We start from the raw sequence: 14111 nt of genomic DNA, 5'->3' as shown, positions 1-14111 counted from the left end.
GGAGGTTATCCTCTGTCGGCTTCGCACAGGGCACACTTTCGGTACCCATGGACACCTTATTGGCGTCGGCCCTAGACCTGTTTGTGCGAGATGTGGCGACAGACTTTCCGTCCGACACGTTTTTCTGGAGTTTCCGAGACTGGAAGCTGAGCGGCTGAGGTTTCTGGGCCTGCGCGGAGCCCAGCTTTCTTTGAGAGCAGTCTTAGGTGACGAGTCCTCTTTGCTAGACTCTTCTCGTCTCTTTTCGTTTATTGCGGCCTCCGGCCTTCAGGTGATTTTTAACGCCCGACACTGAGGAATTCAAATAAGAAATGGGCGCGATATATCCTCGCAGCTGGTGCGCCCTGTCACTCCAAATCATCATCATCATTGTAGCATGCGGTATCATAGCTGTGTCCTAGACTGCGACAAAGGGACCAAGACAGAGCAGCGAAAGGAACAAATCGCATACAGACTGCAAAGCTTTTATAACCTACCACTGATATTCGCTGATTCCACGTAGTTTCAATGGCTCAACATTTGCCATGTCACCCCTGTCAATTGACAGCAGCTGTGACAGCCGACTGTCATGTGGCTGTTCCGTGTCTCCCGTCACCGAGCTGCCACAATGACAGCCCGTTGCCAAGGCATCCTCATGACCGGGCTGCCATCATGACACAGCTGAATCGCCCTTCATATCAAATCAATGTCAGTTTTAGCCCGGTATAGTTGGGCAACTGAACGGATTCCGGCCTATACGAGCGACAGTACTGCAACGACCAACACCTCTGGTTAGTGATACCGTCAGAGGCAGAAATTGTGTGTTTTCTGCGGTATGTAGGGGCTTTGCATTGCTAGGCGAAGAACTTGAGTACTATTGTGACCTTTCCAAGGCTATGAGATGGGATAAAGAGATAAGGAGAAGACATGGTTAATTAACCGAGAAAATAACTGGCAAGTGGCAGTTCTCGCTATCAGTTCGCTGTTAGTCGTAGAACAATAATTGGTGCCAGGGATTCGTACAACCGTGGTACAACCTTTGTCAAACATTCTTTGCGATTTGATTCCTAGCGATGATATTCATTTCCTGTAATTTGTATTGCCAGCAGAGCAATTTACTGAACTCAACTCGACTCCACGCCGGTTCCAAGATGGCTGCCGTCTGGCTGTCACTGCTACTGCTGTGTGTCGGGCAAACCAACATCATCGCTAGAGCAGCAGGCGCCTGTGTTCAGAGTGGCGTCATCAATGAGAAATCTGTCTGGAACCAGGGGATGAGCGCTAACCTCAACATGAAGTTTCCGTCAGCAGTGAACAGTTGGAGGGTAACCATGACGTTTGACCGCGCTCTCACCAACTTTGAGACATGGTCTGCGACGCCATCGACATCCAACAATGTCGTTTACACGCTGGATAATCTCCCTTACAACGGGAACCAGCCAGCTGGGGCCTCGCTGTCCATTGCTTTCAACGCTCACTTTGCCAGCAAAGCTGAGGTCATCAGTGTCAAGATGAACGGCGTCGAGCAATGTCGAGGAGGTGTAGCAGGAGCAGGAGGGGCTGCAACTACCACAACCACGACCACTACGACCACGACTCCAAGCACCGGCTCCAACAACCCTCCATCATCCCTCCCCTACGACTACCAAGAGGTACTAAGGAAGTCTCTGCTGTTCTACGAGGCCCAACGTTCGGGTCGTCTACCATCAAACAACAGGATCCCTTGGCGAGGTGACTCGGCGATGAACGACCGAGGAGAAAACGGGGAGGACCTAACCGGCGGCTACTACGACGCCGGCGACCGCGTGAAATTTGGCCTCCCGATGGCGGCTTCCATGACCGTCTTAGCTTGGGGCGCCATCGACTTCGCCAGCGGGTACGCCGGTGCCGGACAGAGCAAGTACGTCAAGCAGGCCGTCAAGTGGGGGACCGACTACTTCATCAAGGCGCACGTCGGCTCCACGGACTTCTACGGTCAGGTGAGGAACTTCAGGGGGACGTGGTTGATGGCACGAGGTTGAGAAATATGTGATAACGATCTCTCATTTATCTAGCGACTGTGTGATTCTTTGTTCATCTGAGGTAGCTGAGTCTTAGTGTAAACGCTGAGTCTCAATCTGACAGTCCCGTGTTCCCCTGACAGTGCGGTAACGGTGATACGGATCACGCCTACTGGGGCCGAGCCGAGGACATGACCATGAACCGTCCGTGCTACAAGATCACGGCTTCTAAGCCCGGCTCCGACCTGGCCGGCGAGACGGCTGCCGCTCTTGCCGCTGCCTCCATCCTCTTCAAGACCTCGAATCCCAGTTATTCGGCCACCTGCTTGCAGCACGCAAAGCAGATGTTCCAATTCGCCGACAGACATCGTGGCAAGTACCAGGACGCGATCCCAAACGCCGGTAAATTTTACAGGTAAGATATCAGAATGGAATGACAAATAACAAGAACCATCAACTTTTGATGGTCCCGACCCCAATGATTCGAGCCGATAGTTTGTGCCAGTATATGCCACATCTAACGTGCTATTCATATTTCGTACTGTTTCTTCTGAAACTCATTTATGTCTACTCTATATAGTTCCAGTGCCTTGATCGCTTCGGGTTTATAGGACTCTGGTCACTTGTTCTGTAACGCTTCACTGGCTTGACTTTTCTTCTTCCATCAGCTCCAGTGGTTACGGCGACGAGCTCGCGTGGGCAGCAGCCTGGTTGTACCGCGCTACCAACGACCAGACTTATCTGGACAAGGCCAAGGGCTTCTTCCAGGAGTTCTCCGACTTGAGCGGACGTCCCAGCGAGTTCTCTTGGGACAGCAAGCACGCGGGTGTTCAGCTCCTCATGTATCAGCTCACGGGTGAATCCTCTTATGGATCCATGGTCACCCAGTTCTGTGACTGGGTCAAGAACAACGCACCTCGCTCGCCCAAGGGCATGGTCTATCTGAACCAATGGGGTTCCCTCCGACACGTGGGAAACGTGGCCTTCATCTGCCTAGTTGCCGCCAAGAAGGGACTGAAGTCCAACGCCTACGAAAACTTCGCCATCCAGCAGCTCAACTACATCCTGGGAGACGGCGGGCGCAGCTATGTGGTCGGCTTTGGCAAAAATCCTCCCGTACGGCCTCACCACGCCGGGGCCTCGTGTCCGGACGCACCGGCGCCCTGCGGCTGGGACCAGCTACACACCTCGGAGCCCAACCCGCACGTGCTGTACGGCGCTCTGGTCGGAGGACCCGACCAGTACGACGCGTACGAGGACAAGCGAAGTGACTACGTCAAGAACGAGGTAGCATTAGACTATAACGCTGGCTTCCAGAGCGCCATAGCCGGCGTTTTGTCTCTCTAATAAATATTCTGCGAACTGCCAACAACATGAGATGGAGATCGTTACGAGCTGAAGACTCTTGGAAAATGATGAGATGACGTTTGTTAAAAAATTAGGATGCTGAATGGTTTGGCGTTGATGACTAGATAAGTGAAACTTTTTTAAATATAAAGGTACTGTATTATAGAAAGCCTGAAGGCTTTCTATAATACAGTACCTTTATATTTAAAAAAGTTTCACTTATCTAGTCATATATGTCACAATGAACGTTCAACATTTGGCGTTGATGTTAGTTGTGAACGATGCTTGTACTACGACGTACTGTTGGCTGAACAGTCACGTTTCGTCTTCTCTTGTTCAATGCTAGCAAATACAGATATCTAAAGGTATTCAATGTTTTACTGGATATCGGAGATTTGTCAATGAGACATACACAATGCACCATGCACACTGCACAGCGCATCCCTCCTTGTATTCTCGGCAAATTCAAAAGAAAACATGTCAGTGGCCCACAGTTTTCAGCCTGCCCCTGCCTTGCCTCCCTCAAACTCAACATATGCAAAGAGTGGAAGGAATGCTTTTTAGCGATGTCGCTGCTACTCATCGTCTTCCAACGCCAAGCGTACGTTTATTTACGTTTATAAGACGCCTTTATTGAACATGTTCTTGGCTGTATGCATTGAGGGAAAGATTATCAGGCGATGAAACGGAGATGTGTAGCTCTCACGGTTTACCCGCAGCTCATGATCGTTAAAGATCAACCACCCTGTTGACATTTATTGGTAAACGAACATCCCCTAAATAACTTGGGCAGGCGAACTTGAACAGTTTTAAATGCATTTCCAGGGCGACCACAGGTCACAGCGATATCACAATGTGCCCACAGTTTCAACCGTGGCATCACCCAAGTTAGTAGAGGGACAGAACACCGGCGATGGCGCTCTGGAAACCAGCGTTGTAGTCGCACGCCACCTCGTTCTTGATGTAGTCGTCGCGGTTGTCCTCGTAAGCGTCGTACTGGTCGGGTCCGCCGACCAGCGCGCCGTACAGCACGTGCGGGTTGGGCTCCGAGGTGTGCAGCTGGTCCCAGCCGCAGGGCGCCGGTGCGTCCGGACACGAAGCCCCGGCGTGGTGCGCGCGCACCGGAGGGTTGTTGCCGAAGCCGACCACGTAGCTGCGCCCGCCGTCTCCCAGGATGTAGTTGAGCTGCTGGATGGCGAAGTCGTTATAGGCATCAGAGTTGAGCCCGTTCTTGGCGGCACCCAGACAGATGAAGGCGACGTTGCCCACGTGCCGGAGGGAGCCCCACATATTGAGGTAGACCATGCCCTTGGGAGAACGCGGCGCTTCGTTCTTGACCCAGTCACAGAACTGGGTGACCATGGATCCATACGAGGAGTCACCCGTGAGCTGATACATGAGAAGCTGAACACCCGCGTGCTTGCTGTCCCAAGAGAACTCGCTGGGACGTCCGTTCAGATCGGAGAACTCCTGGAAGAAGCCCTTGGCCTTGTCCAGATAAGTCTGGTCGTTAGTAGCGCGGTAGATCCAGGCCGCCGCCCACGCGAGCTCGTCACCGTAGCCACTGGAGCTGGAAAATAGAGAGATTACGGAGTTTTAGAGCCATGCTATAGCGAAAAGCAGTAAGCTGTTGTAACAAAAAGTGAGGACCTTTCACCCGAAGATCTCATGGTTGGCAGTGAATTCCCTACTCTTGACAACAGGTTTGGGTTGGTAGTTGGTACAGAGCTACAAGTGCTTTCTATTTGTCATCCTGCCCACCAATGGAACTGGGAAAAATTCAGCAGTGGCCGGGGGCGTGTCAACATCAGGTTCACGGCCACTAGTCATGAGAGAGACGCATGATAAGATTTGAAGTGAGGCCCAGGAGTGTGAGAATTGAGCACCTGCCTCATATGATAAGCCGAATGTATGTGGCATTTACGTTCCTTATATATTTAAGACCTTTGTAACGCTTTGTCTCGGATGTTAGGTATAAAGTAATGCACTGTAGCAGTTAAAATTGAGGCATGGCGCTCTAAAAGGAATGGATGAGACTTACGGCCTTATAAAACCACCTGCTGTTATAGAAACCTGCTGAAGAAGCATATTTTACAGCCGTTTGTTGATTTTGTGCCGATTTCACTAACCCGTAGAAGTTGCTGGCGTCCCAGATAGAATCCTGGTACTTGCCACGATGTCCGTCAGCGAACTCAAACAGCTGCTTAGCGTGCTGTATACAAGTGTCAGAGTAGCCGGGATCAGAGTCCTTGAAGAGGACGGCGGCAGCGGCGAGAGCGGCAGCCGTCTCTCCGGCCAGGTCAGAGCCCGGTCCGCCAGCCGTGATCTTGTAGCCGGGACGGTCCATGTTCATGTCCTCAGCGCGGCCCCAGAAGGCGTGATCGGCATCTCCGTTGCCACACTGCGAAGTACAACACAGTATGCGGGACAATCAGTTTGAGACCCTTAATCCTCACACTCAAAGGAATCTGCCTCAGATGAAGAAAGAGTCGCACAGCTCCCGGAAAAACTTAAACGAACATTTGCCCAGATTTCTGAAACGTCAGCCCTCAACAACGTCCCCTCACCTGACCATAGAAGTCTGTGTCACCGACATGCGCCTTGATGAAGAAGTCGGTTCCCCACTTGACGGCCTGTTTGACGTAGTTGCTCTGTCCGGCACCGGCGTAGCCGCTGGCGAAGTCGATGGCGCCCCAGGCCATCACCGTCATGGAGGCCGCCATCGGGAATCCGAACTTGACGTGGTCGCCGGCGTCGTAGTAGCCGCCGGTCAGGTCCTCGCCGTTCTCTCCGCGGTCGTTCATCGCCGAGTCGCCGCGCCACGGGATCCTGTTGTCAGGAGGCAGAGGGCCAGAGCGCTGGGCCTCGTAGAAGAGGAGGGACTTCTCGAGCACCTCCTGGTAGTCGTAAGGTAGTGGTGGAGGAGGCTTGGTGGGTCCTTCGGTGGGTCCCCCGGTCGGCTGGGGCTGGGTCGGGCCCGTCGGCGGCGGCAGCGTGGTGCCTCCACCTCCGCACTGCTCGACGCCGTTCAGCGTCACGCTGGTGACCTCAGCCTTGCTGGAGAAGTAGGCGTTGAAGGCGATTGAAAGCTCGGCTCCAGCCGGTTGGTTCCCATCGAATGGCGCGTTGTCCAAGGTATAGAGAACGTTGTCCGTAGTTGAGGCAATGGCTTCCCAGGTCTCGAAGTCAGAAAGTGCATGGTCGAAGGTCATCTTCACTTGCCAACTAGTGACAGCGCTCGGGAACTTGATGTTGAGGTTGGCCGACATGCCCTCGTTCCAGACGGTGTGTTCGTCGATGATGCCCTTTTGGGCGCACGCTCCCGTCGCACTGACAACATCTGGCGCGAAAACAGCTGCCAGTAGCGGCAGGAGCAGCCCAGCGACCGCCATTTTGGAACTGACGGCAAAGTAAAATGATTATGAAGCTGCCACCGCCGCATAATCCATAAGTTGTGTCATAAACTTATGCGTAAATATATTTTTCCAGACATCTAGCGCTTGTATTTTCCCGTTGTGCAAATTTAGCCGTTTTAGTAGATAAGGGCTGTTTTTTTAAAGCGTTCCAAAAACTCCATTGAAGCCCATAGCCTACCTTTTTAACTTTTGAGGCTAACATAACTGTGAATCCTCGGGCGATTAGTAGGTGATTGAGTTGACTTAGGTATGTTGGAAAACAATCCCACAGTGATGGCAATAAATGCACAACCCAACTATTTTATGCTTTGAAACAGTCTAAAGACGTCTTAGATGCTGTCCGTCTATGTAAAAGATGCATATTATTTTAATTGAAACAATGTAGACAGAAACAAAATACATACCAAGCTCCAAAAGGTCCCTTGAAATTAATGGTACACCTTCGCTTACCTGATAGTGTAGGGGCCCCGCGATGAGTCCGTCCCCACGGAGTCCTGAGGCGTCAAACAGTCGAGCCCTCTTTATACGCGGCAGGACGCCCGGCGCATCTGGGCAGCTCCCATGGCTCGTGGGAGCCGGTCACCGAACGAGAGTGTGCCATCGTATAGTTGCACTCCAGTAAGGTCGTGCGCCCGAAGTCCTCCGCTGCTGAATCGTGGAAGCTATTTAAGGAGATGGAAGCTTTCTTCCGCCGGAGCTTGCATACATATAATAAGTAACTCGACATTCATATTTGATGATGTAAAGGACGACAGACAGTGAAAGAACTGTGAGAGAAATGAGAGCGGTGAAACAGGACGACATAGCTTCACCGATCCCAGATTCTCTTCTCCAGCGCGAACCGAGAAGCGCCAGGGGTGTTGGATGGGCTTCATTACACAACACTAGACAGGGGCGTTGTCGATCCTCTTCGCCAATCAGACGTTCTCGAGATGGGGGCTCGCGCACGCCAGGTGTCATCAAGAGCTGACCTTCAGGAGGTGGCGCCGGGCTGGGTCACGTGCCGGGGGAGTGTCGCACGAAAACACGATAAACGTGTGTACCTACACACGCTGCCTTCCGGGAACACTGCGGCGAGATGTGAGCCGCGTTCATCGACAGCGTAGGAACTTAACAACACTTGATTCGTGGCGAACTTTACATTCCCGGCTAAGAATCGATATTTCGCATCTAAGCGTAAAACTAAAAAAATGGATTGGTTAGAAGAGGCTTTAACTTTAGCAGTTTCCGAAATATTACTTTTTCAGCTCGGTGTATAAGGCTGCCGTATCATTTGAAAATCGTTCGTTGCTAAAATTGTCTAATTTGGACATGTCACTCTCATATTCATTACGGCAGTAGTCAAAAGGCATCAGCAGTTGCAAGTCATTGCGGTCCGTTTCCAGAGCGAACCGGTTCGGGCATCTCATAGGAAGTCGGATTCCTACGTACCTATAGCGGGAAAAAGCGGCGGTGGTGTGACAGCTCCGACGGAGATGACCTTTGCTGAATATAGATCAACAACGATGATGTATGACAACTGTATATCTTCTCAATTTACCTGTTTGTCTTTTCCTACATGCCGGGGTATGTCTTAAGCACAGCACGAGCCGGGCAGTAAAACTATGACCAAGAAACTGTCGGTGTCAAAATGCCATGTTATTTGATAGGGCCGGGCAGGAAACAAAAGTTTACTGCCCGGGTTTACTGCCCAGGGCAATGACCTCTAAACTACAGTTTATCGCATTAGCCCAGAGGTATAATTGATAGGAAATGTATAATTGATATCATTATTGCATGATATTTGCCGCGTAAGATTAGAAAACCAACATTTTTTTGTAAAAAATATCTGCTCTGCTTATCAAGGGGTTTGAAATACTTTGTATTGGTTACAAAGCCGAAATTATGGCAAGATATGCTTCTATTAATCGAAATCCGTTATCGCTTGTTTCTTATCTTCATTTGATATGTCCACTGATACCTTGGGCGTAAGTTATTGCGTTATTATTTGACGGTTGTAGTCCTTTCCTCAAAACAAACATGTAAAATATGGAAAATATAATGTATTTCACGAAAGTTTAGCCATAGGTCATCAACAAAGTACGATCACATAAATAAAGAAAAGATTCTTGCAAGAGCACTGGAAAATTCACGTTTAATCACTAGGAATATTATACCTTCTACCTTCTTCTTGTTCTTATGTCGTGGCAAATTATTCATGCATGATGTTCCTTGGATATCCAATTGTTGTGCCATTCTGAGTTGATATTTTCAGACGCGATTCTTTTTGAAGTGAGGTATTTTGATGCATTTTCTTCTATAAATTTCCTTTCAAGCTTTATCCACAGCAGTAGCGCAATCACCATGTTCGGAAATTATGGACAAAACAATTGTATAAAAATGTCACCAAAACGACCAAAACCTGTCGAAACTACTTAGCAGGTATGCGGCATGTAGGAAAAATCTTACTGACCTCAGCCGTACGAAATTATTTGGAAACTCGGCTTGCAAAATTAGACTCCGGCCCTCGTGCTCCGCACTCGGGCCTCCGTCAATTTTGCAAACCTCGTTTCCAAATAATTTCGTCGGCCCGGTCAGTAATATATAGTCATGCCTTTGGCGGTTATGGCTTTAGGTGTTACCGACATATATGCTATAAGAGGCATCCACAGGCGCGTCGATGAAATTTTCATGGCAAAGGTAGGCAGAGGCTATGTTTTTATGATATTTTGTTTGAATCTCCAATTTGAAATACTTATCTCCAATCTCGGACATTCGGATATTTCCTTTTTATATCAATAAGAAACCACTCAAGCCGGGAATTCACTAAATAATTCCTACTCATTTTTTTAGACAGACATTACCTATATTTATTCTGTAAGTCTTTATTTGTGCCCGTCTGTTGCCTTCGCTTCCCTTCCAACACGACATAGCTAACGGTATTACCTATAACAACACGGATTGCTCAACCTTGATATACCACATCCGGGTGGCGAGCGCATCAGTGCACCCTTTGACACCTGTACCACCCGCAGTCCAAGCTCGCGCTCACCGAAACTACCGGCGTAAACACATCACTTAGCGCCGGCGTCGGATGAACCCAAGCGCGCTAGGTGTTCCTCCACGACGCGTAGTTCATTCGCCGGATCATTCGTTCTGCCACGCCCCCCCCCCCTGCTCTGGTTTCAAGGCTACATCACGCCTCACGCTCCAGCACGAGGAGTCTTGGTCGTGACAATGGTCGCCCCTCCCTCCCCATGGGACGGGCAGTTCGGCTTCATAGACCCGAGCGTCTGGAAATCCCCGTGGCGGTGTAGCGTTCGTCCCTTCCTGAGCGTGCTCTATTGCAGTCACGACTTGGGCGCGGGTGGATGGGGAAGAGTAGGGGATGAGAGAGAGAGAGAGAGAGAGAGAGAGAGAGAGAGAGAGAGAGAGAGAGAGAGAGAGAGAGAGAGAGAGGAGAGAGAGGAGGGAGTAGGCTGATCTGGGCGTGGGTGAATGAGAAGGAAAGAGGGAGAGAGGAGGAGTGGGAGCAGCGGGGCGCCGGGAGGTACTTTTCATCGAACACTGCACCGGTTACAGCGAAATCGACGCAGTAAAACCGCTGCGTCTGCCGTGGAGGCGCTGGTCTCAGGTCTGGAACTCGATAAGTGACATCATAACAGTCGATAGGTATAACAGATGACTGGGAGCTGGACTGATCCTGCGTTGCTCGTCTGGTTGATCTCAAACATTTCGATAGACATTTCGCGATAGAAAATGTGATGCGAAATAACTGAACCATGGTTGTTTGTTACATAGTGCATTGATGAATACCAGGACCAAACAATGCTGCATAAAATCACCCATTGACTTTTACACTTGAAACGAACTGTTCCCTCCGGCTCGTTCATTATGCCCATCAATGCTGTTAACCCTATTAGTGGCAGGCTCCTGGCTACCCCTATTAGTGGCAGGGGGGGGGGCTGTTTACGACCCCCCCCCCCCTTGATATCTCGAGATCTAACGGGCCGATTTTCAAAATTCAAACGGCATTCGATTTCGCTCAACGAGATCTACATTTCTAAAAAAAAAAATGTCATTAGGGGGGGGGGGTAGAGGGGGGTAAAAACGGGCAAATTGCAGATACATTTTAGACTGTTTCTCACGGCCAGGTTTCTGAACCAATCTTAACGCAACTTTTGCCGATCGATAGAGAATGAACCAGGAATTCACATGGATCCTGAAAATATGCATTTTCAAAAATCATAGGCGGATACAGATCATTGAGATTGGGGGTACACAAAAAGTATAGTAAATAAGGTTTTTGTTGGTACTGTTTCTAAAAAGGGTGGCAATGGTCTTGTTATGTTACAATTTTCTTATGAGAGAGCGACTAAAATTGTATTGGTCATGCATAGGCGGTGTCAGGGCACCTATGTTGGGAGGTAAAAAATAACCCCCCTTTTTGGACGCCTGGATCCGCCTATTAGGTATAGCAAAAACGTGTCAAAAGAGGATGCACAATAACTTTGTATATGTTATCACATGATACCTTTCATTCACTGTTCGTAAAACTGGTGCAGCATCGTGATCTTCGCCCAAATGACTCGCTTCACGAATAGGACCCCCCAATTCCCAGTGCTCTGGAGCCGCCCCTGGTAAAGTTATGAACTTGAAATTTTCAGGGAATGTGCCCAATTTAGTTTTAGGAAAAGTCAGAAAATTTCAGCATCGTAGCTTCTGCGGTTTCGGAGATATTCCCGAAAAACCTGAGGGGTGGATAAAAACAACCCCCCCCCCCCCCCTGCCACTAATAGGGTTAAGCGTTAACAATTCGATAATTTCAATAACTGCTCGCTATGACCAAGCGAATTCATGAATTAGAGAATTCAGAGCTGTGGAATGAGTCATGACGAAGTTAAGGATGGACGATGTAAGTACAGTTGTGGACACGACTCCTGCTACCAGTACCGTTTGTGTGTGATTCGAGGTGTGTCCGATGTCCATGAGCTGTCACGATTTCGCGTCACGCGGGCTGAGGGCGTCACATCCGGCGGCCCGCGGAACTGCGTCACGACGGACGGAAGCGCCAGTGCCGTCGTAAAAAAAAAAAAAAAATGGTGAGCGTCGTAGAGGAGCGGCCAGCCGACAGATCGGTTTGCCGTCCGGTCGGAGTGGTTTGAGCAGTACCGAAGAACGGCCAACGGTCTCAAGGGGTGCTGCTGCAGAGCCCTCCTCGATTCAGGATGCTGATAGAAGTCTGACATGCTGTTTTGAAAAGTCCTCGCTGCTGCTGTCTTAGGAAGAATTTTGGTCCTAACAATTTGTGGGTTTGAGTAAGCATCCCGGGTAGCGGAAACTTCGACCAAGAAAGAAGTTAGGCCAGGTAACCTGGTAAAGGTCAAGGGTCAGCTCCGCTCTAAGCACTGAGCAGCATTCCTCTCTCTCTTTGCGAATGGACACGGAAGCACACCAAGCCCTCTTGAATCCTGAAATGCTGCAGGTCCCATGAGGAGAAGCCACCCCGGCCCTCACGAGGCCCCTGGTGCGTGACAATGCGGTGCGATATGCCAATCTAAGTGGCTGACATTTAGTGCACCAATTCATCTTAGGGGTGTGACCGCTGACGTGGCTGTTGTGGCCAGTAAATATGCTGTCATCAATTCTGTATCGTCGTTAGTCTGTATGACATCATTGTGTACTGCATCGATGCAATTGTTTCAAATTCCAATTAGTTATCTCTCGTGTCTGTATTTCTATCCCTATACCTAATGAGCATTTGTTTTTGCTTTGCAACCATTACTACATCTAATAGGGCACTGGCAGAACACGTGGTCATTTGAGGTCAAACAGCGTGATTCGTATATTGGCTTTGTGCGCAATAAATACGTACAGCAGATGTTCATCAATATCTTAGGGAGATGGAAGTCATTCGATCTCGTTAGCGCGCAGTTTTTTTCATAAACCACTGAGCCTCAACTTGGTGACCTGAACAAGTGATCCGTGGCCACAATTTTAAAATATGCGGAGCTTATGGGTGTCAGCTCAGGTGATACGGCACCAAAATCGGCGTCACAAGAGCCATCCTGTGCCAAAAAAAGCGAATAAAAGGGGATATTTTAGCAACGTCACATCTTAAGTTTTCTATCGAGAACGGTGATATGATCATATTAAAAATGTAGCAACGACATTTTTATTTTTCATTTTCCGGCTACCCTTGGAGTTGGGACCTCCACCGCACGGGTCGTCGTTCCACAGCCCCGGTGCCTGGACGGCCGTTCCACAGCCCCGGCCTGTCGCCGGCGCCCTCTGCACTCCTACATAAGTGAGCCGGATCCCCACAGCCGGCTCAGTGTTTGGTCTGGACCCGTGTTAGAGGGAGAGGTGCGGATTAGTAAGAGAGGAGAGAGAGAAGGGAAGATCAAATCAGAGGAGTGGGAAGCATAGGTGAGTGACCGAGGGCGAGGGTAACTGTTCTTGTCGAAAGTGAAAGGTAATGACGTTGAGTGCAGTGAACGTCACTGGGGCGTAGTGTCATGGTGTGCGAAGTTCTGACGGGTATGGCGTAAGGTTTGGAGATTGGGTCGCTGAATGTTTATGAGGGTGACCTGTGCGGCTTCGTGAGCTTGGTCGGTGCACACAGCATCAAACAAGAAAAAGTGTCTGGGCGGGGACTTAAGTGATGTTGCACGATGGGCTGGTATTTTCAATACGGCATATTTTCAATAGGGTAATCGCAAACAAGAGTACCTACTAATCGGGAATAACAGGCTTAACCTTATAACTCAAAATTACCATAGGCTTACCAACAACAGAGCTTTGTGCGCTGCAACGTCTCGTGGTCACCTTGGCAAGGGCAAGATCATTTAGGAGTAGGACTGAAAGTTTGCGGCTCTTGGATAAGCACTAAGCAGCTTATTGGACCTACTATGTGATTATCTCCACATCAATATGGACACCGTAGTTTTGCATCAAGTGCAGACCATTTTTTTTATCATCCCTGCTGTTATCCACTTTCCATTGCTCCTTTTCTTGACTACTTTAACGTTAATTGGGACGCTTTTGTGTACCCACAAGGCGTCAAAAAGGTTTATTAGTCGTAGTGCCATTCTGTGAATTGCAGTACCGATCTAACCATAATAAAGCCGACATTGAAACCTAAATATTTTCCTTATCGTTCTGTCAGCCACGGGACATTCCGTGATGACCATCTCTTCACAACATCTTGCGTAGTATTGATGACGTAAATTCGCCCTACATGAAGGTTATTTCCAGAGGTGTTCACTTGAAACAGCCATGTTTCACTCACGTGTAGGCATTGTATTGGTCGTGAGGCATGCACAATGGCATTTCCCGCTTTTTTGTTCCTACCACAATTCAGTCGATGTCGTGACTTCGGAAGACATGA

The 14111-nt window shown here is 49.4% G+C and overlaps 2 protein-coding genes across 2 annotated transcripts; one reads left to right on the top strand and one right to left on the bottom strand.

Annotated features, from left to right (window-relative positions):
- The first annotated feature begins 574 nt into the window (after positions 1–574).
- On the top strand, positions 575–3694 carry LOC122367228 (endoglucanase 15-like). Its single transcript, XM_043340144.1, has 4 exons — positions 575–770; positions 1086–1958; positions 2123–2394; positions 2648–3694. The coding sequence occupies exons 2-4, from the start codon at positions 1131–1133 to the stop codon at positions 3324–3326; spliced, it is 1779 nt and encodes a 592-aa protein (XP_043196079.1). The 5' UTR covers positions 575–770; positions 1086–1130; the 3' UTR covers positions 3327–3694.
- Positions 3695–4067: 373 nt separating this feature from the next.
- LOC122367227 (endoglucanase E-4-like) lies at positions 4068–8207 on the bottom strand. The gene is made up of 4 exons (XM_043340143.1): positions 7193–8207; positions 5894–6725; positions 5456–5727; positions 4068–4896 (listed from the first exon to the last, which is right to left on the bottom strand). The coding sequence occupies exons 2-4, from the start codon at positions 6716–6718 to the stop codon at positions 4215–4217; spliced, it is 1779 nt and encodes a 592-aa protein (XP_043196078.1). The 5' UTR covers positions 6719–6725; positions 7193–8207; the 3' UTR covers positions 4068–4214.
- Positions 8208–14111: the final 5904 nt, after the last annotated feature.

This window comes from Amphibalanus amphitrite, unplaced genomic scaffold (genome assembly GCF_019059575.1).
Source record: "Amphibalanus amphitrite isolate SeventyFive unplaced genomic scaffold, NRLGWU_Aamphi_draft 000859F_arrow, whole genome shotgun sequence".
NCBI classification, from domain to species: Eukaryota; Metazoa; Arthropoda; class Thecostraca; order Balanomorpha; family Balanidae; genus Amphibalanus; species Amphibalanus amphitrite.
Note: the sequence above shows the minus strand (reverse complement) of the source record. Positions and strands in the feature narration are given on the sequence as shown.

Coding starts and splice junctions, on each gene's coding strand:
- LOC122367228 (XM_043340144.1), top strand. CDS start 1,131: ATGGCTGCCGTCTGGCTGTCACTGCTACTGCTGTGTGTCGGGCAAACC. Junction 1,959..2,122: donor CCACGGACTTCTACGGTCAG/GTGAGGAACTTC, acceptor TTCCCCTGACAG/TGCGGTAACGGTGATACGGA. Junction 2,395..2,647: donor AACGCCGGTAAATTTTACAG/GTAAGATATCAG, acceptor TTCTTCCATCAG/CTCCAGTGGTTACGGCGACG.
- LOC122367227 (XM_043340143.1), bottom strand. CDS start 6,718: ATGGCGGTCGCTGGGCTGCTCCTGCCGCTACTGGCAGCTGTTTTCGCG. Junction 5,728..5,893: donor ACACAGACTTCTATGGTCAG/GTGAGGGGACGT, acceptor TGTACTTCGCAG/TGTGGCAACGGAGATGCCGA. Junction 4,897..5,455: donor GACGCCAGCAACTTCTACGG/GTTAGTGAAATC, acceptor TCTATTTTCCAG/CTCCAGTGGCTACGGTGACG.